The sequence below is a fragment of the Rhinopithecus roxellana genome, chromosome 20 (genome assembly GCF_007565055.1).
Source record: "Rhinopithecus roxellana isolate Shanxi Qingling chromosome 20, ASM756505v1, whole genome shotgun sequence".
NCBI lineage: Eukaryota > Metazoa > Chordata > Mammalia > Primates > Cercopithecidae > Rhinopithecus > Rhinopithecus roxellana.
This window is the reverse complement of record NC_044568.1, coordinates 78,531,977-78,558,777: the sequence shown is the minus strand read 5'-3', so window position 1 is coordinate 78,558,777 and position 26,801 is coordinate 78,531,977. Positions and strand designations below refer to the sequence as shown.

General features: G+C 47.8%; 1 protein-coding gene across 6 annotated transcripts in view; it reads right to left on the bottom strand.

Annotated features, from left to right (window-relative positions):
* The window catches only part of CLEC16A (C-type lectin domain containing 16A), a 239,121-nt gene that overhangs the window by 42,159 nt on the left and 170,161 nt on the right, over nucleotides 1–26,801 (bottom strand). For 5 of the 6 annotated variants that reach the window (XM_010370239.2, XM_010370240.2, XM_030925089.1 and 2 more), the window contains 3 exons: nucleotides 21,663–21,814; nucleotides 18,166–18,370; nucleotides 15,964–16,131 (listed from right to left, as the gene is read on the bottom strand). In XM_010370239.2, the coding sequence (XP_010368541.2) occupies nucleotides 15,964–16,131; nucleotides 18,166–18,370; nucleotides 21,663–21,814 (525 nt within the window). Of the gene's footprint in view, nucleotides 1–15,765; nucleotides 16,132–18,165; nucleotides 18,371–21,662; nucleotides 21,815–26,801 lie in introns of those variants that run through there. The other variant, XM_010370242.2, reaches the window with a different exon arrangement.

Here is a 26,801-nt window from a genome sequence, read left to right as displayed (position 1 = left end):
GGGCCCTGAAGAGGATCCCTGGACACTGGACTGAGCAGACTGTGGGGGTCAGATGGCCTACCAGTGGGTTTCAGCAACACCACCTACCACTGAGTGACTTTGGGCAAGTTACTTCACCTCTCTGGGTCTCAGCCTCCTCCCCCGGTAAGCAGGGAGAGTAACCACACCTTCCTCCCTGTTTGCTGTGAACCTGGGCTATGGAGATACTTAGCCCAGTGCTGGCAGCTCAATGAGTCTCACAGAATGCTCTGTCAAATGTCCCCAGTGCCCGAGTCATTTAAGCCTTTCAACCTCAGGACAGTGCGGGGGCCAAGTGCAAAGCACACTACTGCTTCCTGCAGTGTGACCTGCGCTGGTCACCTTACCTCTCAAGCCTCTCCCATCTCACTATGCTTTGCGGTTACTGAGATCACATATGGGAAATGCTTTGCCTGTCCCAAGCTGCTACACGATGTGCAGAGGCAGCGCCATTCTAGGAGCAGATCTGTCATAACCAGGCACGCTGTCCCCACTCCCATCACTGACCATGCTAGCCAAGGGCACCTCCCACATCCCACACCCTCTCTCACCCAGCTGCCCCGGTTTCTGCGGGGACCCCAGTGGCCCTGCACTGTTGTCTTCAATCCACTTCCCACCTGGTACGTGCAAGGAGCTTAGACAGACATGCGTCAGGTCCAGACACTTCCCTGTTTCAGGGCCCCGAGGCCACCCAGAGCAAGCAGAATGAAACTCACATGCCTTCTTGCACCCCTCCAGATCCCCATGGTCCCTGACAACCCAGTACCCGCTACACCCCATGCTCTGGCTGCATGAACCCTCTGGGTGACTTGCCCTGTTGATGCCCCCACCACTTCAGTTATCTCCTTGGCCCCACGGTCATCCTTTTCCATGTCTGCCTCCCCTGAGTGAGCTGTCCTCTGCACAGGGGCCTAGGACGGGTTGCAGGAGGCACTTGGTGTGCACTGGCTGGAAGAAGGAAGCATGCCAGAGATGGTGCCTTCCATGGCTCTAATAGGGCACGTGCTCAGAAGTCCACCTGCCCGGTGCTGCCCATACGGCTGGCAGAACCCAAGGGCACTGGCTAAAATACTTGGGAGGCCCCTATGGAAAGGCCTGGAGGAGACAGGCCAACTGCCCTGCAAGGGACCCCAGCCAAGGCCATGAAGCTGGGAGTGCTGGCCTGCCACCCCTGAGCTTGCAACCTTGGGCAGGCAGCTCTATCCCTCCGAGCCCTGGCTCCCTCCTCCTCAACAGCAGTGGCCATTATGACACTATGATAACGTGAAGCACTCACATGTAAAATGCTGGCCCCGCTAAGCTCCGGCCATGTGAGGCAGGCCCAGAACTTCCTGACATCACATAGCTATCTAGGGGTAGGTGTGGATTTGAACCTGGGGGGTCTGGCTCCAGGGTGTGTGGCCCTAGCCTCTTGATTGCAATGGCTTCCTTGGCAGGGCTGTGGCACAGTTTGGACAGCACAATGGCAGGTGCTCTGATGATGGTGGCTTTCAAGCCGCTCAAGTCCAGCAGCTTGAGCAAGTCTTTCAGGTGCTCCGTGTTGGGTCAGCACAAAGGGCCACTCTTTGGGACACAGTGGGGACAGGAGGACAGGCCAGATTCTGCATTTGTTCTTTGTAGGATGTGGAGAGAGGGCAGGAGGGGCAAGCCATGGCCTCCACCCAGCCAAGCACTGCTTCGAGATGCTAGACCACTGTGCCGAGCCCGTGGACATTTCCCTTGGGCTTCATGCTGGAAATCTGGCAAAAAAGAGAATGTTTTTCTCCCCAAATGCCCAAGACTTTGTAAATGTCAACTATTTCAGAGCTTTTTCCGGGTTACTAAGAGCGGTGGTGGGGGTTTTTGAGGAAGGCTCATTCCGTCCACAGTGACTCTTCCTGCCACCCGGCTGTCCCTAGGTTCAACGGGACATCTGTGAGCCAGGAGGCTGGAGTGTGCCTGGAACCCAGCACCGGAGACCCAGCCGCGGGCCAGTAAGGTCAGCGCTCAGAAAGCCACAACAAAGGGGCATGTAGGTTACCCCAGAAACTCTGCAGAGCCTTCAAATCAACTTAGCAGGAAAAGAAAGAACAAAAGACAGGAGATAACTTTGGTTCTCAGGAAGCCGGTAGAAGAGTTAGAAGAAGCAGGCACCGTCTCTAGGGACGAACTTTGAGACTCTGGGCAGGGGACCTTGTTTTCTGACTCTTGCTTGCCCCAGCAATAAAAGCAGGGCTAATAACTCTACACAGTATTTACAAAATCTCCTTGTTTTGTGTAAAGCACCTAGCCCAGTGCCTAGCACATAGTTGGCATTCGATAAATAGGATTTTTATCCTGGAGCCTTAAATAAGTCTGTAAGGCTAGAAGTAGACCACATATGCCATGAGACCGAATTTTACCAGCTAGCAAATATTTTCAGAGGAGTCAATGCACGTCGCAGTCCAAACTTTGTAGTTCATACAGTTGAAGCATCTGCTCCCAAAATCACGCTGTGAATTTCTCACCCTCAACATGGAAACTGAGGAGGCGACTTTCGAGGACTGAGCTCACAGCAGAGAGTGACGGAGACGGTAAAACAATCCAGCAGCCAGGCTGATGGGTTTTGGAATGTGTTTTTGTGATTACTCTGAGGCTTCAGGAAGCAGGCTGTTTAAGTGTGAAGAGATGTTGCAAAACAGCCATTCCCATCACACTGGGATAATATTGACTTCTGCCCCTTTGGGAATTTGAGATGTTAAAAAAAATAATACTGTGTGTGTTTTTGTAGAAAAGCACATTTATACTAAATGCCATGGCTGGACGGCTGCAAATAAAGAAAACTGTATTTTAGTCATGGGATTCTGGTTACAGAGAGAAGTGTAGAAAGCTGTAACCTCAGCAGAGGTGCCAGCAGGAGGGAACAGAACCCACTGGTGTCTCCATCACGCCAAGTTTGGAGGAGCTTGTCTCTCAGGAAGCCGGTAGAAGAGCTTGTCCCCTGCTCTGTCTGAGATGACAAGCCAAGCTATGAGTGGGCCAGCCTCTGGAGACCCCCACCAGTTCCTGGGGACCTTTCCAGTCACCCCAACTCCCGAAGGCCTCCTGGACAGAACGAGACCCGCAAGTCACAAGGACCGTTGGGTGACAAGTTGGGATCATCGAGATGTCCTTGTTAGCTAAATGCACGAAGAACATTTGGGGAGGGAAACCAAGGCTTCTTAAGATTATGCCTTAAGCTAGCCCTGTGGCTTCCCACTCGCTCAGTCAAACTGGTCACCAAATCCTGTTAGTTTCTCAGCCTGGCTATTTCTGTTTTCACTTCATGGTTATTCACCCTGGGGAAACCCTTGCGCAAGGGCACTTGGAGATGCCTATTATTTGTTAAAGGATGAAAAATCAGCCACCACCTAAACATCCATCTGTAGGGGAGTGGCTCAGTGAACAGTGGTTTGACCAGATGATCGCAGCAGGCAAAAATGAATGAGGGTGGGCCTGAGAACTAAAATGAAAAACACTCCAGGATATGCTGTTGAGTGAAAACAGTGGTCATTTAGGTTTTTTGAAAACAGCAATACAATCCTATAGTACAAGTACAGTGGCAAATGGCTAGAGAAAGGTAAGGAAGGCCGCACCCCAGCCTGTGGGACGTTCTCATCTGCCCATGGGCATCGCCTGACGCACAGCTGTGAGTGTGCAGTGAAGGGACTAGAGTGTGTCTTGTGGCCCTCCCACTCCACCCTTCTCCTTTGCCCTTCCCAACTCCAGTCAGTTAAAACCCAAGTCCATTTTGCTGCCCATGTGCCCTACTGTCTTAGAACCTTCAGTGGCTTCCTGCTGCTTCCAGGATGAAATTCGAACCATGCGGCAAGCTCACAAAGCGCTTTGCCATGGGGCCCTGCTGAGCTTCCCAGCTCTCTGTTCATCCCTACCCTGCAGCCACACCTTTGCATGTGCCCTGCCAGAATCACCACAGAGCCTCACTAGCTGGCAAGACTTGCTCACAGTCCCTCCCCACAACCCCAGGCTTCTCTGTAAGCCCTGTGCAGTGTTTATTTGATTCATCAAGAGCCTTAGAAAACACTTGCTCAACCAACCTTCCTTTTCCTGATCCTTGTCAACACGTTTGTCATGTCACTTCCTTGGAATTGTAAAAGTTCCTTTTAAAAATGCCAATTCTTCCCCCACCCCAATTCTTCTCCACCAGGCGGTCCCGTCCCCTGGCCCCCAGGAGCTGCTGTGCTTTGAAGAGGCCATCAGAGGCATGAAGGAAAGGGACACTTGGAAAATGGAATGGCTTCTGCCTGTCTCTGAAGCACCATTATTGCCGCATCTCTGCCTTTTGATTCCGTTGGTTTTTCCCACTCTTAGTGGGCCCTCATGAACTAACTCTCCTTCCCACTAACTGTGTACTCGGCAATACTGCTTCTTATTTGACATTTCCCTCTTTTTTGAGACGGAGTCTCGCTCCGTTACCCAGGCTGGAGTGCAGTGGTGCGATCTTGGCTCACTGCGACCTCTGCCTGCCAGGTTCAAGCAATTCTCCTGCCTCAGCCTCCTGAGTAGCTGGGACTACAGGCACACCCCAACATGACTGGCTACTTTTTGTATTTTTAGTAGAGATGGGATTTCACCAAGCTGGCATTTCACTTTTTTTTTTTTTTTTTAAGACGGAGTCTAACTCTGTCACCCAGGCTAGTCTCGAATTCCTGACCTCAGGTGATCCACCTGCCTTGGTCTCCCAAAGTGCTGGGATTAAAGGTGTGAGCCACCGCGTCCGGCTGGCATTTCATTTTCTTGGATCCCAAAGGCACTCTAATTCTCGGGAAGTGGGAAAGTGGTTCCTAAACCTTGTTCCAGGGGGTTGTCTTTGAGCTAGTCAGAGAGATTTTAAGGCAAAAATCAAATCAAGGTGGACTTTTATCAACTTACATACGGAATTAAGGGCTAGGAATTTTTTGTTTCTCGGTTTTCTGCCATAAAGAGGCCTTCACACCTTGGCATCTGCTATCACTTGTCTGTTAATGAGAACTTGTGGTTGCTAAAACAAATGATTCAGAAGCAAAAAATAAATACCATCAGAAAAGGCTTAGGATGTTTCCTTGGGTGATTTTACGGACTTTTCCTTTAGAGACAGACTTGAGACACAGATGCAAGTCATGCTCTCTGATGATTTCTGTGCTCCTGGGTCACATGATGGAGTAGAACACGGCAAGAGTATGTGGGGTTCCCAAAACACACCTGATTTCCAGGTGTTCCGCCTCTGAATACGCTTCAGAACGGAGGGCATGAAGGTTCATGAAGCCCTGGTTGCCCACTTGTGAGCTGGGTGACAGTGGGCACTGAGGAATGACACTAGCTTCCCAGAGCTGTTGGGAGGCTCCATGGGGACTGCCTGGCTCAGGTGGGCACGGTGCCAACGATGGCAGTCAGCACCCGAGGGGACAGGATGTGTGCTGGGCTGGAGGCCTCGGGGGATGAATTTGTGCTCTTCTCTGGCCTTGGCTCAGCCTCTGAGAGCTGTGGGGCCTCAGGCAGATGACAGGACCTCTTGTGTGTGAGGAGGAAAATTCTGCCTGCTCTATTACATCCCAGTGTTTCATCAACACTGAGGGAAAGTCTCTGTGAAAGAGAAACTCTGTGCCACTGCAGCGTGCCTTTGTTATTGACAGCAGAAGGGCTACTGCATTGGTAATTTTGTTTGTGCTGATTAATGTGTAGAAAAGGAACCTATTTTCTGGGGTCCCAAGGCTCAGCCCTTAACTAACAACAACAACAACAACAACAACAACAATGCTAAGAGCGGCCAACCTTTGCTGCACGTTTTATATGTGTTAGGCATTGTTCCGGGCACTTAGGTGAATGAACTCATTTTATGTCACAAGAGCCTAATGAAGAGACATCTTTATCCCATTTTTTGTTTTTCAGTTGTGGTACACGTAACAAATCCTACCACCTGAGCCATTAGTAAGAGTACAGTTCAGTTGTTAAGTCCACTCACATTGTTGAGCATCACCCCTGTTTCTTATATGAGTAAACCGAGATCCAACGAGGTGAACTAAATGGGTCAAGGCCACCTAACAAGTTTCACGTGGAGGTGGAAGGCTGGGACTTGGGCCCACACACTCTGGCTTGTGCTGGGTGCCTTCATTCTGCTGCTTCTCACCTGGGCAACTACTCTACTGTTGGGAAAAGAAACACCACTGTGAATGAACAGGAAAAACAATGAAAAAAAGGATGCTGGAATTGATCATGGACACCCTGGGGTGGCAAGATTTGGTAACTTCGATCTTTTCTTGGTGTTTTCTAGTCTTTTCTGACTGTTATGCACTAAATGTGCTTGACTAGGAGGCTGGAAGATGAGGCTGGAGAGCTCTATCCTACGTGGAGGGCCAGGCCCGTGCTGGTGAGCACACAGGGTGTGTGGCCAAGCCACTTGCTCTGGCGCTGACACTGGCCTGTGCTGTGCTGCTGGCAAGGCTGCCCTGCTGTGGCCCACCCGAGCCTATAGAACACTCTAAGGCATAGCCCAGGTCAAATGGCAGATTGCAAATGGGGTTTGTTCTCTCCCCACACCTCCTGCATGGGATTCTCTATTAGCAACCAGGGAATGTTCCCTGCCATCTGACACACTCTTACGACCAGAAGGCTCCTGGGCATACAGTTGCTTTGGCAGCCTAAGCTAGGTAATGACCCCGAAGAGTGAGGCAATACTCAGTTCTTTGGAACTCTCTTCTTCCCCTCCCTCCACCTCCCAGAAAAGCATCTGGGCAAGATGGCTGACCCTGCTTGCCGCATCCATATTTAGCAACAGAGGGCTCCCACAGCAAGTGCTACTGTGTCTATTGGGAAAGTGTCTTTCGGGGGCATGTTGTGAGTGGGGAAACCTTGCCGGCCCGGATCCGAGAATGTGGTTCCTTCTCTGGCTGTGTGAGCCCAGCTCCACATTCCCTGAGGCTCTCTCTCTTCACAGCTGCTGTGGAGCCCTGAAAAGAGGCTTGGCAAACAGGCGGCCCCTTGGACTCAGCTCAGGGCTGATTTTTGAGTAGGATCTGTTCCCCACACCCCTGCCTCACCACTTGAAGGCTGATCTCTTAGACGCAATTGCCAGAAAGCTTTGAAAGGGGCTCAAATCCTGCTGCTTTTGTTCAGGCAGGATTTTGAGGTCATCTGTCTGCTTTTTGTTTATGCACACCAGCGACAAACCTGTGCAGGAATGAGCTCTGCACCACTAGCCTGGTTTGGAAGTGGTGGTCTCAGGACAGGGTATTTTTCTGGATTGTTGCTTTGCAGGTTTGTCCTTGATACACTGGAAGTGGGTCTTGGGGCGCAAGGATGTGGGCCAATGCCAGGGTGGATGATGAAGAGGGGAGTGGGGAACATTCTGTTTAGACCAGGGGCATCCTTTGAGGCCCCTCTCTAAGGCGGGCCTATCCTACTGATATCCGACATTGTGAGACAGGCAGAGCTGCCACGTGAAGTAGCTCAGTCATTGCAGGTTGAGCAATCCAAATCTGAAAATCCAAAATCCAAAACTTTTTGAGCATCGACTTGACACTCAAAGGAAATGCCCATCGGAGCATTTCAGATTTCTAGATTAGTGAAGCTGAACCAGTAAGTATAATGCAAATATTCCAAAATCCCCCAAAATCCAAAATTCAAAACACTCATGGTCCCAAGCTTCTTGGATAAGGAATATTCAACCTGCAGCAATGCCAGCCTTGAAGCAAATGGGATTTAGAGGCAGGAAGGGGAGGTACAGATCTCAGCCTGTCTCATGTGAGCTCTGCAGTCTTGCTCTGAGCCTCAGTTTCCTATCTGTGAGGCAGAGCAAGTGATACCAGCTTCCAGGGTGGTCGGGAGGATAGAATTCATGCATATAAAGTGCCTGACATGGTTAATTCTTCCAAATTATAGCTCACACTTCCAGAAATAATAGATACAAATTTTTCGTCCAAAACATGCTTAGAGTTGGAGGCGACAATGTAGTTTTGCCTGGTATCAGTGAGGCCTTAGGTGGCTGCTGTTAAGCATTTAAAAAACAATCAGCAAAGGGAAATTCACATCAGCTGTGAATGAAAAGTTGGTTCAGCACGGTGGTGGGACTCAGGGTCTGACACTAGAGGGAGGGTATCTGCTGTGACTTTGGGTAGGCCACTTTCTGACCCGTAGAAAAGGAAAATGGTAACACCTTCCTTCTGAGGGCTTGTTGGGAAGCTCGAATAAGAATAATGCATAAAGTGCTTAGCAGCTCAATAAATTTTTCTTTAAAAAAGGCCTCAGGGTAGGAATCAAGTTTCTGTAACTCATGGACCCGCCTCACGAACGTGCTGGCCCGAGTCTCTAAGCTGTGAGCTGAAGGGTGGGAAAGGGTTAAGACTGGGCTGGAGAAGCTGGAGGAAGCCCCAGGTCCTTCTTCCTGTGTGACTCCAGAAAGGGTATTTTTTGCCTTAGGGAGCTGCAGGGAGAGGACTGACTCCAGTTTTATAATCAGAAACTAGAAAAATAACAGGCCTAAAAAATCAGTTCCTGGGAAATGCCACCATGAGATGACATTAGCACCTGGGACGTTATCCTCAGAGGAGAAGTCTGAACTGATGTCTATGAATGAAACATCGATTTTCTTTTTTCCTTTTCAGACGGCGGTCGGAGGCTTTGCGGTCAGCTCAGTTGGCTCGTAGCACAGTGTCATCTCTGCATTCTTCCTAAGTTACTCAGCTGCCAAGGGCTGGGTCTGCAACCAGCAAGGCTTTTCCACGGAACTATTAAGTGCTCTGGGTCACGTGACTGACCATGCCGGTTTAGGCGCCTTTGATAAAGATAACATTGTGAAAAGCAAGGCACGGCCCAGATACTCAGGAGAGTTAAATTCTGTTTTGTTTTGTTTTTTTTTCTTGAGACAGAGTCTCACTCTGTCATCCAGGCTAGACTGCAATGGCAAGATCTCAGCTCACTGCAACCTTCACCTCCTGAGTTCAAGTGGTTCTCCTGCCTCAGCCTCCTGAGTAGCTGGGACTACAGGTGCCTGCCACCACACCGGGCTAATTTTTGTACTTTTAGTAGAGACAAGGGTTTGCCGTGTTGGCCAGGCTGGTCTCGAACTCCTGACCTCAGGTGATACAGGGGAGTTAAATGTCTACCACAAGACAGCTAGAGCCCCAAACTCAGTAGGAAGCTGGCACAGGAAGAATAAAGTCCAGCTTAGCCCTTAAGGGATGAAGTCCAACTTGCCAGCTCACACTCAAACCACCACCAACTGGCACCGGGTACCAGACCTGAGTAAGACAGAAATGCCCTGGCCTTAGGGGTTTATAGTCTGCTGGGAAAAGACTGAACAATTCCTCCGCCCCATCCTCTGTCCCCCAGCCTCCCATCCACCAATCCATCCATCCACCCACACATCAGTATTCACTGATCAACTACTTCATAGGCATCAATCAGTACTGTCAAGGACAAGACAAACAAGGTCCCCCACAACCTGCACCCACCCCCTGGCCAAGTGCCTTCCATTCTAGTGCAGGATAGTGTCAGAGAACAAGGAATACAAGAGGCAATTTCAGCTAAAGCTAAGGGCTATGAAGACCATGGTCGGGCAATTCCTCAGAAAGTTAAGATTGTCACATGACCTACTTTCTACTCCTAGGTATATACCGGAAATAATGGAAAACAGGTGTTCAAGCAAAAGCTTGTGCACGAATGTTCACAGTAGCCCATTCACAATAGCCAAAAGGCAGACACAGCCCAAAATGTGCATTGATGGATGAATGGGGAAGCAAAACAACGTCTATCCATATAATGCATATTATTCAGCTAAAAGAAGGACAGATGCACCTTGAAAACATGATGCAAACAGAAAGAAGCCAGGCATGAAAGGCCACAGATTGTATGATTTATAGGAAACATCCAGACTAGGTAAATCTATAGAGACAGAAAGCAGATTAGTGGATGCCAGGGGCTGGCGAGAAGGGGGCATGGGGGATGACTGATTAATGGCTATGGGGTTTTCTTTTGGGGGGATGGAAATGTTTTGGAACTAGAGGAGGGGATGATGGCACAATACTTTGAAGGTACTAAATGCCACTGAATTATTCACTTTCAAATGGTTGGTCATGTTGTGTTAAGCAAATTTCACCTCAACTGAAAACAAGCTGCCATGCAGAGAACTAGGGTGACCTGGGCACTCAGGGAAGGCCCCTTTTTGAGGTATCGGAGCAGACCCCTGAGTGCTGAGAAGGAACCAGCCATGCAGAGGGCTCCACGCGGAAGGAAGCGTGAAAACAGAGGCCCCGAAACGGGATGTGCTTGGCCCTGGTGAGGCACAACCAGCCAGTCAGTGTGGCTAAAGGGCTGGATTGTGCCACCTGCAGAGAGCCGAGGGGAGAGAGGGCTGGGAGCTGATCCTAGAAGGGGGCAGGGGCCAGAATGCATGGGACCATGGGCCACAGAGAGGGGCTGGTGGGTTTGAAGAAGGAGAGAGAGCAGCGGAAGAGGCAGAGCAGTCCCTGTCCCGGAGTTAACAGGCTGGTGGGGAACAGCTGATAGTAAACCAGGTGGGAACAGGTCACTTTTTTGTCATTTCACTAAGCCCTCATCTGCAAGGGCCAGGAGATGTCAACCTGCCTGGCTGCTCCTCTGAGCTATGTGCTCTGCCAGCCCTTCCCACACCTGCCAACCCATCAGGGGAACACCTGTAAGCAGCTCCGGTCTCCTGCGGCCTCCTGAAGCAGCCACTGGGCCAGTAGGAGCCCAGAGTGAGGAGCAAGGCTGTTCTGGGAGACTGTAGCCCCCCGCACCCCTGGGTCATTTCTGGGGAACAGCTTCTGCTCTGGGTTCTGCTGGTCCACTTAGAGTTTATGGAAAGGGTACTCTTGTAGGCGAGTTTTGGACACCCTGCCCATCATGGCAGATTCTATCTATCTCTAGAAGCAGCTGTTGCCATGGGCAGGGTCCATGAGGAACTAACCACAGCAACGTGGCACCTCAAAGCCACAGAGAGCTCAGGCTAGAGTCTAGACCTGGCCATGCCTGCCCACCCCCACATACTGGCCGCCACTGACCCCCCTCCTTGGCCAGGCTCACGCACAGTCCCTTGTGAAGCTGAACATTCTGTGAGGGTGAGAGCCATCAACATAAAACTAGCCAATAAATAGAACTTGTGATTTTTTTTTTTCTAAGCCAAATGGAAGAAGAGAAATACACCAAAGTGGCTAGTCACCTATTAGCCCTGATTTATACACTACTTTAATATCTCCTCCAAGGAAATGAAAGGCATATTTTCATCAAATATAATCGTTTATAGCTTCTAAAGGAGAGACAAACTGCTCTATGACAATTACCTGGGTCCGCAGATAAAATCGGAAGATGTGTCCTAATAAAACACCTTTGTCTGGCAGCTACCCCAAGGCATGCAGCCAGAGTTGTTTTCCTCCTTGTGACTTATTCCCCAGGCAGAAGCAAGGACTCCATGCACTGTGCGGCCTATGGGGAGGGATGCCCCAGCACCCACGGGCCCTTGATGGCAGTGGTGAGATGTCACAGCATCAGAGGCCAACCCGGGCCAGGCTTCTGATGACCGAATCTCCCTCCATTGCCCAGCTCCCGCTCTGGCACTACTCTTTGGCTTCTGTAAAACTCTGAGTAGGAGGAGGGTGGTGAAATTCAGTTGATATGCAACCAACCTAAATCTGTCACCTGGATACATGGTCCTTGGACACATATCTTGCTCACTTGGTGACAGACATTTAGCTGAGGGATGCTGCTTAAGGTCTTCTGGGTTCTCAGTTCCTTTGTGTTCCCTTGTCAAAGTGCCATGGACTAAACCACCAAGTATCTAAGGCCCTAGAGGGACTTTCCTTGTCTTCCCGTGTTCAGAGAAGGGAGAAGGCCTTTGATGGGCTCTGTTCCAAGGCTGAGCAGAGAACAAATGCAGGCTCATTCTTCACTCAACAATACTGAGTAGGGGCACAGAGCTAGGCACTGAGATACAGGGTGAACAGCATAGAAGGTTCCCACACAGGCAACCCACTCTGCAGGGGAGAAAGACTATGACCAGGCACACAAAGGCATCAGCCAGGTAAGGAACCTCAGTGCTGTGGATAAACTGAACGAGGCCAGGCCGGGCGCGGTGGCTCATGCCTGTAATCCCAGCACTGTGGGAGGCCGAGGCGAGTGGATCATGAGGTCAGGAGATCAAGACCATCCTCGCTAACACGGTGTAAACCCTGTCTCTACTAAAAACAGAAAAAACTAGCCAGGCGTGGTGGCGGGCGCCTGTAGTCCCAGCTACTCAGGAGGCTGAGGCAGGAGAATGGCGTGAACCCAGGAGACGGAGCTTGCAGTGAGCTGAGACTACGCCACTGCACTCCAGCCTGGGAGACAGAACGAGACTCCATCTCAAAAAAAAAGAAAAAGAAGGAACCAGGCCACAAAAAGGCCTCTGAAGAGGTGGCACACGGACTAAACTTGAGCCGTTAGCGGGAGGCAGCTACCAACATCCCGGGACAGACATCCAGTGCAAGGCCCTGAGGCAGGGAAGGCCGCAGTGATTTACCGGAGTGAGTCTCAAAGTGTGGTCTGGAAATCCTTGTTTTCATAAAAATAGTAAGACATTTTTCTTTTATGTTCATTTTCCCAGGAGTGTACTGAGGAGTTTTCCAGAGGCCACAGAATGCATGCTATCACAACAGACTGAAAACAGAAGCAAAGAGGAGAATCCAGATGTCTTCTATTAAGCCAGGCATTAAAGAGACTTGCAGAAATGTGCACGATAAATCATTTTGTATGTTTATTGTTCATAGAAAACTATGTTAGTTATGCATATATGCAATGGATTTATTCAATAAATATATATTAAAAGCATTTCTTAGTTTTAATTTATAATGCCATAAATATCTATAAATATAATCTATCTAAATGAAATCTCTTTAAGTTCTGTAATACTTTTTAAGCACATAAACACGGGAGTGCTGAGGCTAAAACTCTGAGAAATGCTGGCTTAGAGGAGCAGCAGGGACTGGCAAGGCTGGGGTTGGGGCTAGAGTGAGCTTGGGGTCGGGGGAACTTCATCTGAGAGGCCAGTTGGGGCTGGATCTCACAGCCATCACCCAAGATCAGAAGGAGAGATGTGGATTTTGTTCTAAGTGCAACAGGAAACTACCAAAAAGCTGGAGGCGGGGGTATGATGTAATCTGATTGAAGTACTAGAAGGATCCCACTGGCTGAATGGAAGCTGGGGATCCTGAGAAGGCTTCTGTTGTAATCTTGGGAGATCTGGGAGAGGAGATCTCAGATTTCATTATTTTCTGGAGGCCAAGCAGGCTGGTGGGTGTAGAAGTGGGGTGAAAAGATTTAAGAATGATTCCAAGATGCTGAGTGGCTGCTGCTGTGGGGGACCCTGACTACTGAGAAGGGGATGGCGGCAGCCTATGCTCCCACCATGCCAAGCTTCAGGGATTTCAACTTGCTCTTTGGGACACAGCTCTGGTGCCAAGCCAAGGTGGAAGGGCAGTGAGGCCTCCCTCTTTGCAGGGGTGGGGGGATAAATAAGAATGTCTCCATCTCACTCCTCATAGCTGAGTGGCACTACCAGGGGCAGTCAGGGGAGACAGCCAAGGGGTGGAGGCTGCCTTCAGCAGCCACCTCTGACTTGCTGTTGTCCCAGTTGGCACAGCCTCACACTTGCTGACCCTGGGACCAGCAACAGGACATGGGGCATCCCAGCTGTGCCAACTTCCCTGACAGGCAGGCCCAGGTTCTGGAGCCGGGCCACACTCCCAGCATTTGATGTTCTCACCCCTCCACTGGAAGGCCAGGCAGGGTAGAAGAGGTAAGCAATAAGTTATCCTAAAGAATTCCGCAAACAGAGAAATGATCACGTAGATGCCGAAGAATGTGCCACTTGGCTCTATTTATTTACTTACATTCTACCTCATTCCAAAAGGGATCAGAGCAGAAATAAGGCCTGGGTTTTTCTCCTTAACCAGTAAGTTCCGAAACTGAAAGATGCCTCAGTGAGCCTAAAGACGTCATTTCTTACCAGGTCAATTTGTTCTCAGTTAACTTAGACTCAGTCACACTTCATATTTACTTAGCAATCATGGCTACAGAACACGAAGCAACCCGCAGAATTTTTAAGCAAAGAATCCTCCAGGCGCTGAAATAGGCAGAATCATCTCACATTTCATCACTGAAAATAGAGGCGGTGCCACAATCAGTCTCTCAGCCTAAGATTGTTTTTTTTCTTTTGTTTTTGAGACAGGGTCTCACTCTGTTGCTCAGGCTGGAGTGCATGGTACAATCACAGCTCACTGCAGCGTCAACCTCCTGGGCGCAAGTGACCCTCCCACCTCAGCCTCCTGAGTGTAGCTGAGACCACAGGTGCGCACCACCATGCCCAGCTAATTTTTTATTTATACTAGAGATGAGGTCTTACTATGTTGCCCAGGCTGGTCTCAAACTCCTGGGCTCAAGCAATTCGCCTGTCTTAGCCTCCCAAGGTGCTGGGATTACTGGCATGAGCCACCACGCCCAGCCCTAAGACTGGTTTTAAGAAAGAAACCAATCACAAGCTGTGGGTGGCAGAGTGAATTGGTGTACTGTCTTCTAGACTTCATGTTGGGACTACGTATAAGAAGATTAAAAACCCGCCCCTTTGGCAAATTCACTGCTAGGAATTTATCACACAAACATGCGAGATTTGCACAATTACACAAAGATACCCTAAGGATGTGCACTGTGATACTGTAAGACCAAAACACTGGAAATGACCCAAATATGAAACAGCAGAAAAGATTTTTTTGCCCATCCATATGACAAAATACCATATAACAGTTAAGGAGAACTAGGCTGATTTATATGTGTTAATGTGTGACACTTTCTATTAAGGAAGAAGCAGCAAGGTGCAGCATCAGACATATGGTATACCCCATGTGTAAAACACAAACATACGCATGACATACAAAGAAATATTTCTGGAAAGACAGGCAAGAAACTGTTAACAATAGTTACTTCTGAAGCAAAGTAGACTTGTTTTTCATTTGATCATCTCCTGTCTGGATTTTAAAAAATCATATGCCTACAGTATATACATATAAATAATGAATTCATCAAATCAAATAATGCAACTAAAATAAATCACGTGGAGGAACCAGGACTCGGGTTTTGAGCAGGTTCATATGGCTACGTTTTGTTCTTAAATCAATAACTGCTTTTGAAAACATTTCACAACACTTGCAACTTAAGTTTGAAGCCCTCCATGGGGAGGGGTTAAGTTGTGAATGAGAGCTTGGCCAGCGTTCTAAAGCTTTGCAATCAAAAGAAAGGCTCTCTTTCGAGGGATCGGGGTGCATACGGATTTATTTAAAGCAGACATGTCAGAACAGGAAGGGGAGAACTCGGTCTCCTGGAGAAGTGGTCCTTTCCACTCTGACAAATCAGCAATGAACTTTCCATTCAATTTTCTGTTTTGGGAGGAGGGGAGGAGGAGGGTTCGAGATGACCTTTGGCAAAAGTGAGAGGGGATGCCCTCATATGGAAGGAGTGGACAAAGAAGGCCCTGCTGTCCACAGGCCAGCTGTCCACTCCTTCTGAAGTCTCACTTCTTCAGGAGGTTGTAATCGGAACCAAACACACTCTCTTTCTAGTCATCTCACATGGAGAAGGAAACTACTGTCCCACAACTTCATCATTAATCATTTAAATGTTTCCAAGAAATTTCCAAGAAACTTCTTAGTCAGTTCTGAGAAGTTCTTCCACATACCCAACAAATCTCTGGAAAACCAAACCAAACACTAAAGGGAAAGTCAAGATTTATTTTGGGGGCTGGGTTTAATCTCGTGCCGCGCTTTGATAAATTCTAAGAAGCCGGTGCTGCCAGCCGACTAGGCTTCTGAGAGAGGAAGGGCAGCTCACACAGGCTCCACAGAGAGAAAGCCCTTGAACGCCCACCATGACGAACGAGCTGCGGAGCAGGGCAGGGGGCTGGCTCACCTGGCACCTTGTCCACTGACGCAAACACGGAGCGCTGCACTGTGGGGTCGCTGCTGCCCCGGCGCCCTTGGTCGTAGAAGCGGAAAGGCAGGTGCTGAGTGGAGGTGGAGGAGCCGAGTCCAAACCCCAGGACTTCAGTGGTGGGCTGGATTGGGAGGTCCAGGAGGGCTACGGTCAAACAATAGCATGGTTCACTCTGAGCATGTGGGATAGAGGAGGGTGGTGAGAATTTGTGGGGGGACACTGCAGTGGCTGTGGCCCTGCCAGGCATGTCACTTAGGAGATGCCAAGTGGGCGGCATGCAGCCTTGAGTTAGAGAGAACAGTGGAACATCCAAGATCCCACTGAGGCTCAAGGCACAAGCAGATGCCAAGAGAGGGCTTCAGGCCAAGGTTGAGACCAAGGAGAAAGGGGTAGGAGCCCGGGCTCCTCGAGTAGAATGGATGCTAGGTCAATTTCGACTTTGGATTCTCAGCTTCCATGTGGAAAGGACCCTGACAAAGGCTGTTTCAGACTGCAAGTGAGTGGGGCCGAGTCTGCCCAGAGAGTTCACACATATATGTGTGTACGTATATCTGCACATGTGAAGGAGCATGTGAAAATATGTGCATGTATATGTGTAACTATGAGTAGGTGTTTATCTGTCTTAGCCACTGTCCTCCCTTCCATAAATAAATCTCCCAATATATCCATTTGGAGGGGCTTTTTAAAATCAATTTAAGAAATACCCAAGGCGTTAGTTCTAACAGCCACTTTACAGCATAATTCTCAATTTTCAAATGAAGTATTTGGCCTTCATGCCAGCTGTGAGAAATTGCTTTACATGGTGGGGGGGAGGCGGGGGTAACAACTCCCTGAAAATAAATCTTAAAAGAAAGGGCTGAATGATTTAAGTCACTTTGCACATTACAAAATGCTTCAGTAATGATTTTGTAGGCCAAGTTTCAGCTAAGTGAGAAATGAGATGGGGACGACGTGGCACGTGGGACTGTGCAAATCAGCACAGTAAATCATCGCATAGGTAATGCCCAGAAACTGGCCCTCTGAGGGTTTATTTTTGAGACAGGGTCTCACTCTGTCTCCTAGGCTGGAGTGCAGTGGTGTAATCATGGCTCACTGTAACCTCTACCTCCCAGGCTCAAGTGATCCTCCCGCCACAGCCTCCCGAATAGCTGGGACTACAGGCGTGTGACACCACACCTGGCTCATTTTTGTATTTTTTTGTAGAGACAGGGTCTTGCCATGTTTCCCAGGCTGGTCTCGAACTCCTGGGCGCAAGTGAGTCACCCGCCTTGGCCTACCAAAGTGCTGAGATTACAGACATGAACCACTGTGCCTGGCCAAGGGCTTATTTTAAAGTTATCCCTTGAGAAAGCATGCCCACATCCCCAGGTGGGCTTAAAATCCTCTCAGCAGCCACCAGGATGACCACTGGTGCCTGAACTGAATGGCACTGGGTATCTTGAGAAAGACTGTTTGAAATTTTAGGAGTTGACAATGCCTTCCCCCCACGCCAAGGAGAAAGCCCTGCCTTCCTGCCCAATGAATGCATCTCTCTCATTTCTGTGCCTTTGCTTCTAAGAAATCTTGGCCTTCCTAACACTAGGCAGTGTTGGGCTTCCTCAGAAATTCACCACAAACCCCGTGAAATGTAAAATGACTTCCTTCCAAGGGTTCCAGCCTTTCACCAAGTAGGGCTGCCTCTTATAAGAACTGGGAAGGGGAAGGAAGAGGGGGTAAGCTTTAGAGTAGGAAGTTCTGCCTGTGGGTTCTGCCTGCATGACTTTGGGCAAGTCCCTGAGCCTCAGTTTCCTTCTCGGTAAAACGGGCAGAGCAGGCCCTACAGAACTTCAGAGTTATTTTCAGGATCGGAGGTGGTAGAGGAATGTCAAAGCACTTTGTTAACATATGCTTGAGAATTTCAGTGTGAAGGGCTGAGAAGAGTGGTGCCACACTGATATCTACTTACTACTGGCCTCCTGCCTGCTAGGGAGGGCTCCTCTTCTCTTCCATGCAGCCCTAGAAACTCACCAGAAATCAAACACCCAGGAAATGGGACTTCTTTGTACTCATATAAAACAATTCCTGAATCATAGGTATCTTCTTCTTTGCTATGGGGGTTCTCAAGGTCAATGTGAGAACTACAGAAAGCCCTGCCCCGCCAAGTGTCAGAGGACGCCCTGCCAGGGTCCGGCCACTCACCAGCTATTCTCTGCATCTTCATGCGCCTTGCCTGGATGCGGCCTTTGGCCAGGCGCTGCTTGGCGATGATGCAGCGGATGTGGTCTGAGAAGATGAAGGTGGCCTGGAGGATGGGGAAGGGCTTAGAATGGGGGCTGGACGCAGGCTTGTGGATGGTGATGTTCAGGGCACGGCTGTCATCCTCCACGCCAGTCACCTGCATGTCCTGCACAGTGAGAAGCAAAGGAAAGGGCATTTGTTGGGTTTGGGAGGAGGGTGGCTAGGAGCTGTGGCATCATGAGGCATCTAGAAAGAGGTCTCCAAATTCAACTCTGCTTTTGATCTAAGATCAACAGCTTCCCAAGTCCAACAGAGTCATGGATGGGCACAAGGCAGACCAGACCCAGTGGGAGAAGACAGTGTAGGAGGAGGCACAGAGTACCCCAAAGGAGCGAATGCTGGTGGTGGTGGCTGGTGCCTGTTTTCCATGAGGACTTGGGTCAGCTCATGAATAACAGGGTACCCCATACAAGCCTCTTCAAGGGGCCACAGGAAATGCAACAGGCAAACTCTTACTTCTGAGAAGCCAGAGATAATGAACCAAAATTACTACTACCATCTGGCCTGATCTTAGATATAGTTGCTCATCTACTCCTCAATTTCTTCCTTATTTCTTCTAAGAAGGGGACATCGTTGGCAACCATTTGTATACCTTTGAGAAACTTCTGGTCCCCAAAGGGAAAAGTTAATCCTGAGAAAAGGACAGGGACTGGGCATGGTGGCTCATGCCTGTAATTCCAGCACTTTGGGAGGCCGAGGTGGGTGGATCACAAGGTCGGAGTTCGAGACCGGCTTGGCCAACAAGGTGAAACCCAGTCTGTACTAAAAACATAAAAATTAGCCAGGCATGGTGGTGTGTGCCTGTAGTCCCAGATACTCAGGAGGCTATAAAGCAGGAGAATCGCTTGAACCAGGGAGGCAGAGGTTGTAATGAGCAGAGATCAAACCACTGCACTCCAGCCTGGGTGACAGAGCGAGACTCTGTCTCAAATTAAAAAAAAAAAGAAAAAAAGAAAGGAATAGGGAAAGTCACTGAGCAGAGATTTGAAGGAAGCTGTGTTTTGAAGGTGGAGAAGAAACGAACATGTAGCAAATTTTAAAAGACAAACCCAGTGTAAAACCTCAGAACGGATTCTGCATAGAGAATCTGCTCCCATGAAGGTTTGAGGTGATCTGATATAAAAGCCTGAGAGGGGATGAACACAAAAGTCAGAAATGTTAAAGGAGGTGGGGACAACGTTGGAAAAGGCTCACAGCGCAAGCTGGTTGTGGTTCTCAGGCATTACATTTGGCGTGGGCTCTTTGGAGACAACACCCCCATCAAAACGTGACAGTAAGGATTAGATGAGGTATTCCACATTTAAAGCAGGGAGTGTGGTATAGTAAAGACCTGACAAATAGTATCCATTGGAAGACGGCCAAAAAAAAAAAAGGTTTATGTGGCTTTCATTGTCTGATGGAAGACACATATTAATTCTTTGGGGGAGGAAAACACTTGCCTGACACTAAATTCTAATGGAAATTAATCATAAGCCTAGGTAAAGCCTAGATAGATAAGCATAAGTCACTTAATGGACAATGTCTTGCATGGAGTGTTTTTTTTTTTTTTTTTGAGACGGAGTCTCGCTCTGTCGCCCAGGCTGGAGTGCAATGGCGCAACCTCGGCTCACCGCAAGCTCTGCCTCCCGGGTTCACGCCATTCTCCTGCCTCAGCCTCCCGAGTAGCTGGGACTACAGGTGCCCGCCACCACACCCGGCTAATTTTTTGTATTTGTAGTAGAGTCGTGGTTTCACTGTGTTAGCCAGGATGGTCTCGATCTCCTGACCTTGTGATCCGTCTACCTCGGCCTCCCAAAGTGCTGGGATTACAGGCTTGAGCCACCGCGCCCGGCCCATGGAGTATTTTCTTAAATGAAAGATTCTTCTAAAGTTGTTTCTTACATTATACTTTGTAAAAGACACTTTTACAATAGGAAGATGCTGAAGAAGAGAAGGTTAGGGAAGAGGCTGTAACAGCAGCTTCAAGTATGTGGGTGGTTCTCGCAGAGAGCAGGACACAGACAGCAGGTCAGGCTGTGGCGAGGCAGAGATGGGGCAGCCTGAGCAAGGCCCTTCCAGAAACCAGGGCTGGCTGGCAAAGAAATGGACTGCCTTGAAGTAGGGCAAAGCTCAGACATGAAGTGTTGGCTGGACATCCAGGGACAAACGGTATGGCAGAGGGGTGAGCTGGGAGGCTGCTTTCAACCCTTCTGATTCTTTGCTTTATTCACTCAAAGAGCTGGTACTAGTCATCTATCACGTGGACAAACTTTTTTTTTTTTTTTTTAGACAGGGTCTCACTGTGCCACCCAGGCTGGAGTGTAGTGGCGCGATCTCAGCTCACTGCAACCTCTGCCTCCTGGGTTCAAGCGATTCTCGTGCCTCAGCCTCCTGGGTAGCTGGGATTACAGGTGCCTGCCACCATGCCTAGTTAATTTTTGTATTTTTAGTAGAGACAGGGTTTTACCATGTTGGCCAGGCTGGTCTCGAACTCCTGACCTCAAGTGATCCACCTGCCTTGGCCTCCCAAAGTGCTGGGATTACAGACACGAGCCACCACGCCCGGCCCACACTGGCAAACATTAAAAACAAAAAACAAACAAACAAAAAAACCCCAAAACCCAAGCCCCAGCTTGGTACTTGGCAAGTTAGAGCCTAGCTCTGCTGGACTGACGTTGAGCGGAAGGGAATTCTCAAAAATGCCAGTGGCAACAATCATTTTAGAGTGGTATTTGGCAGTGTCTACTAACACTTAAAATTAGTACACCCCAGCTTCTTGGTATCTGCCTAGGGAAATCTTGCCCAAATGCATAAAGGAGTGAGAGTGATTCCGTTCATGGCAGTACCGTCTGGAAAGGCAGAAAACTGGAAATAGTCGACAGGGTATGGGTTAAACATGCCTTGCTGTAGTCACACAGCAGTGAAAAAGAATACCAGGAGGTCTGCGTGTACTAATGTAGCTGGCTCTCCAAGACATACTATTGAATGAAAAAAGCAAAGTTTAGAACATATTCAATGTGATATCATAAAAAACACGCACATACACTCTCAAGTATATGTATATAATTTTAAAAAATAGTACATGTAGTTACATTTATATATGCCTTTGGCAGAAAAACAGATCTGGAAAGGTCACACTGATAATAAAGGTTATCTCCTGTGGAGGGGAGGTGTAAGAATTGAGGGTTTTGGTCAGAAAGGACTTTGCTCTATATATGAGCATTTATGTGATATTTTAGCTTTTTTTTGGGTGACAATTTGTTCACATATACCTTGTATAATATCATTAGAAATTAATGATAAAGATGATAATTGTGTGTGTGTGTGTGTGTGTGTATGTGTGTGTGTGTGTGTGTGTGTGTGTGTGTGTGTGTTTGTAGCCAACTGAGAAGAGATTCCAGAGCTCCTGGCCATCTTACCTGCAATAGGCCTGCAAACTTGACCACTCCCCAGCCAAGCCTGGACACATCAGGCTCCACCAAACTCATCTGGTAAATATCCACAGCCAGGAATCGCTGGACCATGCCGCCGTCCTTGGTGATCACTGTACATGCAATCAAGTCGCTGTTATCTGGGAGGAGGAAGGTGAGAAGAGAATGAGGCACAGTCTGGCTGCCCGGGGTGATAGAGACACCAAAGCTGACTCTCATTCTACCAGGAGCAGAGCTCAGTGGTTAGAGCCCAGGCCTAGAGTGACACAGACCTAGGTCTGAGTCCCTTCTCTGCCAGTTATGCTGGGAAAGTTTCTTTGTCTCTCTGGACCTCAGATTCCTCATCTGGATAATAAAGATAATGCTCACTCCCTCAAACTGCTACTAGTAAGGACTGACATAAAGCATATAAAGTACATAAAGCATCTGTCCATTGCTTACTGCATGTTAGGTGCTCAAACCGTAGCTTAAAAACAACCAGCATGGCTGGGTGCAGTGGCTCATGCCTGCAATCCCAGCACTTTGGGAGGCCAAGGCAGGTGGATCACCGGAGGTGAGGAGTTCGAGACCAGACTGGCCAACATGGTGAAATCCCATCTCTACTAAAACTACATAAGATTAGCTGGCTGTGGTGGAAGGCACCTGTAATCCCAGCTACTTGGGAGGCTGAGGCAGAAGAATTGCTTAAACCTGGGAGGTGGAGGTTGCAGTGAGCCGACATTGCACTCCTGCACTCCAGCCTGGGCAATAAGAGCAAAACTCCGTCTCAAAAAACCAAACCAAACCAAAACATCAACAAAACAATCAGCAGCCCAAGAAAGAAACTGAAGATGACACAAATGGAGACACATCCAACGCTCACGAATCAGAAGAAATGATATCGTTAAAGTGACCACGCTACCCAAGGCGATCTACACATTCAATGCAAATTCCTATCAGAATACCAACTTTTTCACAGTATTAGAAAAAAATCCTAAAATTCATATGGCACCAAAATGAGCCTAAATAGCCAAAGCAAACCTGAGCAAAAAGAGCAAAGCTAGGCCAGGTGTGGTGGCTCACACCTGTAATTCCAGTACTTTGGGAGTCCAAGGAGGGAGGATTGCTTGAGCTCAGGAGCTGGAGACTAGCCTGGGCAACATGGCAAAACCCCACCTCTACAAAAAATGCAAAAAATTTGTTGAGTGTGGTGGCCCACACCTGTAGTCTCAGCCACTCAGGAGGCTCAGGTGAGAGGATGGCTTCAGCCCAGTGGGGTTCAAGGCTGCAATGAGCCATGATCACGCCACTGCACTCCAGCCTGTGTGACAGAGACTTGGTTTCAAAACAAACAAAAAAAGAGCAAAGCTGGAAGCGTCACACTACCTGACTTCAAATTACAAGGCTCTAATAACCAACACAGCATGGTACTGGTATAAAAGCAGATATACAGGCTGGGTGCTATGGCTGTAATTCCAGCACTCTAGGAGGCCGAGGTGGGCAGATCACTTGAGGTCAGGACTTTAAAGGCCAACTTGGCCAACATGGTGAAACACTGTCTCTACCAAAAACTAAAAAAAATCAGCTGAGCGTGGTGGTGTGTGCCTGTAGTCCCAGCTACCCCGGAGGCTGAGGTGGAGAATCGCTTGAACCTGAGAGGCAAAGTTGCAGTGAGCCAAGATCGCACCACAGCACTTCAGCCTGGGTGACAGAATGAGACCCTGTCTCAAAAAATAACAAAAAGAAAAACACATGGACCAACAGAACAGAATGGAGAGCCCAGAAATAAAGTCACATATTTACAGTCAAGTGATCTTCAACAAAACTGGTAAGAACATACACCGGGGAAAGAACGCCATCTTCAGTAAATGGTGCTGGGAAAATTGGATGATCATATGCCGAAGAATGAAACTGGACCCCTCTTTCTTGCTGTATACAAAACCAACTCAAGATGGATTAAAGACTTAAATGTAAGGCCCAGAACTACAAAAATTCTAGAAGAAAATCTAGGTGAAAACTCTCTGGACATTGGTCTATGCAAAAAATGTATGACTAAGACCTCAAAAGCACAGGCAACAAAGCCAAAAATAGACAAATGGAACTTACTTAAACCAAGAACCTCAATAACATTTCTGTGCTTCTTTAAAGACTGATGGCAGTTTATACTTGTGATGGTTAAACTGAGTTCACCTAATTAAGTAAATGGTTAAACTGAGTTCACCTAGTTAATAAAGACAGTAAAGCAAGAGTCCCCTGAGCCACGAAAGAATCACCAAGCCCTCAACTCAGCATATGACAATTTAGAGCCAAGCCCTGCACTGTTGTATGTGGCTGTGCATTGGATGTGTATGGCACTTGGCCCTTCAGAACCAGTTTTCCCATTTGTAAAATGAGAATTATGTCCCTTATCTTGAATTGGTTGGTGCGTCAAATGAGAAAAGGCGGGAAAAGCATGGGGTCTAGTGCATAGGAGTCCTGTGCATATGCCAGGTTCCTTCTCTTACTTGAAAGTTATCCCTAGCTGGGTGTGGTGGCTCGTGCCTGTAATCCCAGCACTTTGGGAGGCTGAGGTGGGAGGAATGCTTGAGCCCAGGAGTTCAAGACCAGCCTGGGCAACATAGTGAGACCCTGTCTCTACAAAAAGCAGAAAAAAAATTAGCCTCTCAGCTACTTAGGAGGCTGATGTGAGAGGATTGCTTGAGCCAAGGAGATAGAGGCTGCAGTGAGCCATGAATGTACCACTGTACTCCAGCCTAGGTGACAAGAGCGAGACCCTGTCTAAAAAAAAAAAAAAAAGAAAAAGAAAGTTATCCCCAAATTTAATGTCTGATTTAATGCCTACCCTTGACTTGGAAATCACCAGAGTAACATAGGACCATTAGATCTACAGTCTACTGGTGTATGTAATCCTCTGCCACTTACGTTTTAAATGAGAGAGCTCAGTCCGGAAACAACCTAAATGTCCCCAAACAGGAGAACTATTTGAGTACATTTTTTTTCCCCACCAGATGCAAAATTATACACCCATTTAAAAATTGTTTAACCAAACTGTGGACAGTGGTTCCCCATGAGGAGCGAGGTAAGAACTGGGGGTAGGAGTGTGTATGTGGGAGAAGTATTAAGGGCAGAACTTTCATTTTTGTTCTACGTTCTACTCTACTGTTTAAAATTATTTTAAAATGAGAAAAGTATTCAAGACATACTTTTGAAACACATATAATAAGCCCAAGTTAAAAATCATGTTTTACAAATAATTGCAATGACTGTGGAAAATATAATTTTAAATGAAAGAGGATAAAAATGTTATTACCATGAGTTTGTTTAAAAAAAAAAAAGTATCCCTACAAAGAAACACTAGTACAGAGAAAATGTGCCAAAGCATTAACAAGTCTCTGATGAGAAGAGGGTAGGTGAGATGTTTTGTTGTTTCTTAACAGTTTTATTAAACTATAATTTACATACCATAAAGTTCCCCTATTTTAAGTATACAGTTTGAGGTTTAGTAATTTTTTCTTTTTCTGAGCATAGTACCCAATAGTTTTTCAACCCTTGTCACCCCCCCGCCTTTGGCAGTACACAGTGTCTCCTACTGCCATCTTCATGTCCATGAGTATCCAATGTTTCGCTCCCACTTATAAGTGAGAACATGTGGTATTTGGTCTTCTGTTCCCACATTAATTCGCTTAGGCTGCCAGCTGCATCCATGTTGCTGCAAAGGACATGATTTTGTTCTTTTTTACGGCTGTGTAGTATTCCATAGTGTATATGTACTACATTTTCTTCATCGAGTGCACCAGTGATGGGCACCTGGGTTGACTCCATGAGTTCACTATTTTGGATAGTGCTGAGTTTTAGTACATTTAGAGCTATGCATTACTACATCCCAGTTGTGGAACACTTCCATCACCCCAAAAGGTTCTGTTGGGAGCACTTTAACCAGATATTTGGCTCAACTTTATTGGTGGAGGAGAAGGGTAACATGGATGGTATCAATTCTGGCCAAAACACGCAATAACAAACTTGGGCTCATGCATTCTCCAAGGACTTCCCCCCTCTCCTTTTTTAGTTTTCATCCTGATCTAAAAGCACAGATTTTTAATTTAGATAAACTTCTCTTTCCTTTTTCGGGTACCCCCAGCAACATACGCCTCTGTTCAACCCTCCAACAGTGTAAACTGTCTGAGATTCTGGTTTCGTCTGGATGTCACCCAGTTGCCTCTTGGTCTTTACAGGCCTCGTGTTTCCCTCTATTCTCTCTAGCACATGACCCCTGAAGTCAGCCAGGTGCCCCCATAGCAAATCCCAGCACCGGATAGGCTTTATTGAATTTGTACCTTTTTTTTTTTTTTTTTTAAGACAGTCTCGCTCTGTTGCATAGGCTGGAGTGCAGTGGCACGATCTCAGCTCACTGCAACCTCTGCCTCCCAGGTTCAAGTGATTCTCCTGCCTCAGCCTCCCTAGAAGCTAGGATTATAGGCACACACCACCACCCCTGGCTATTTTTTTATGTTTTTTATTTTTAGTAGAGACAGGGTTTCACCATGTTGGCCAGGCTAGTCTCGAACTCCTGGCCTCAAGTGATCTGCCTGCCTTGGCCTCCCAAAATGCTGGGATTACAGGCATGCGCTACCACATCTGGCCCAGTTGTACTTTCTTATTATCTATAGCAAGAATCTTCTTTCCTTTCCCAACAGTCCAGTCAGGTATTTGAAAATATTTTTAAAAAAATATATTTTAGGGCTGGGCACAGTGGCTCATGCCTGTAATCTCAGCACTGTGGGAGGCCAAGGTGGAAGGACTGCTTGAGCCCAAGAGTTCATCCTGAGCAACACAGTGAGACCCTGTCTCTAAAAAAAATTAAAATAAAATGTGTGTTTTAATATATTATGAAATGTATTATATTAACATAAAATGTATAATAATATGTATATCTTAGGATAAATTTTTAGTTCCATATTGGATGACCCTCTAGATGACTAGTCTTCTACATTATTAAAAAAGGAAGTCATCATATTCATTCTTACAAACATTTTCTTTGTGGTAGTGTAGGGTTCGTTTTCTTTACTCAATACTTAAAACAGGCCAGGGCCGGTGGCTCATGCCTATACTCCTAGCAATTCTGAAGGCTGAGATGGGTGGATCACTTGA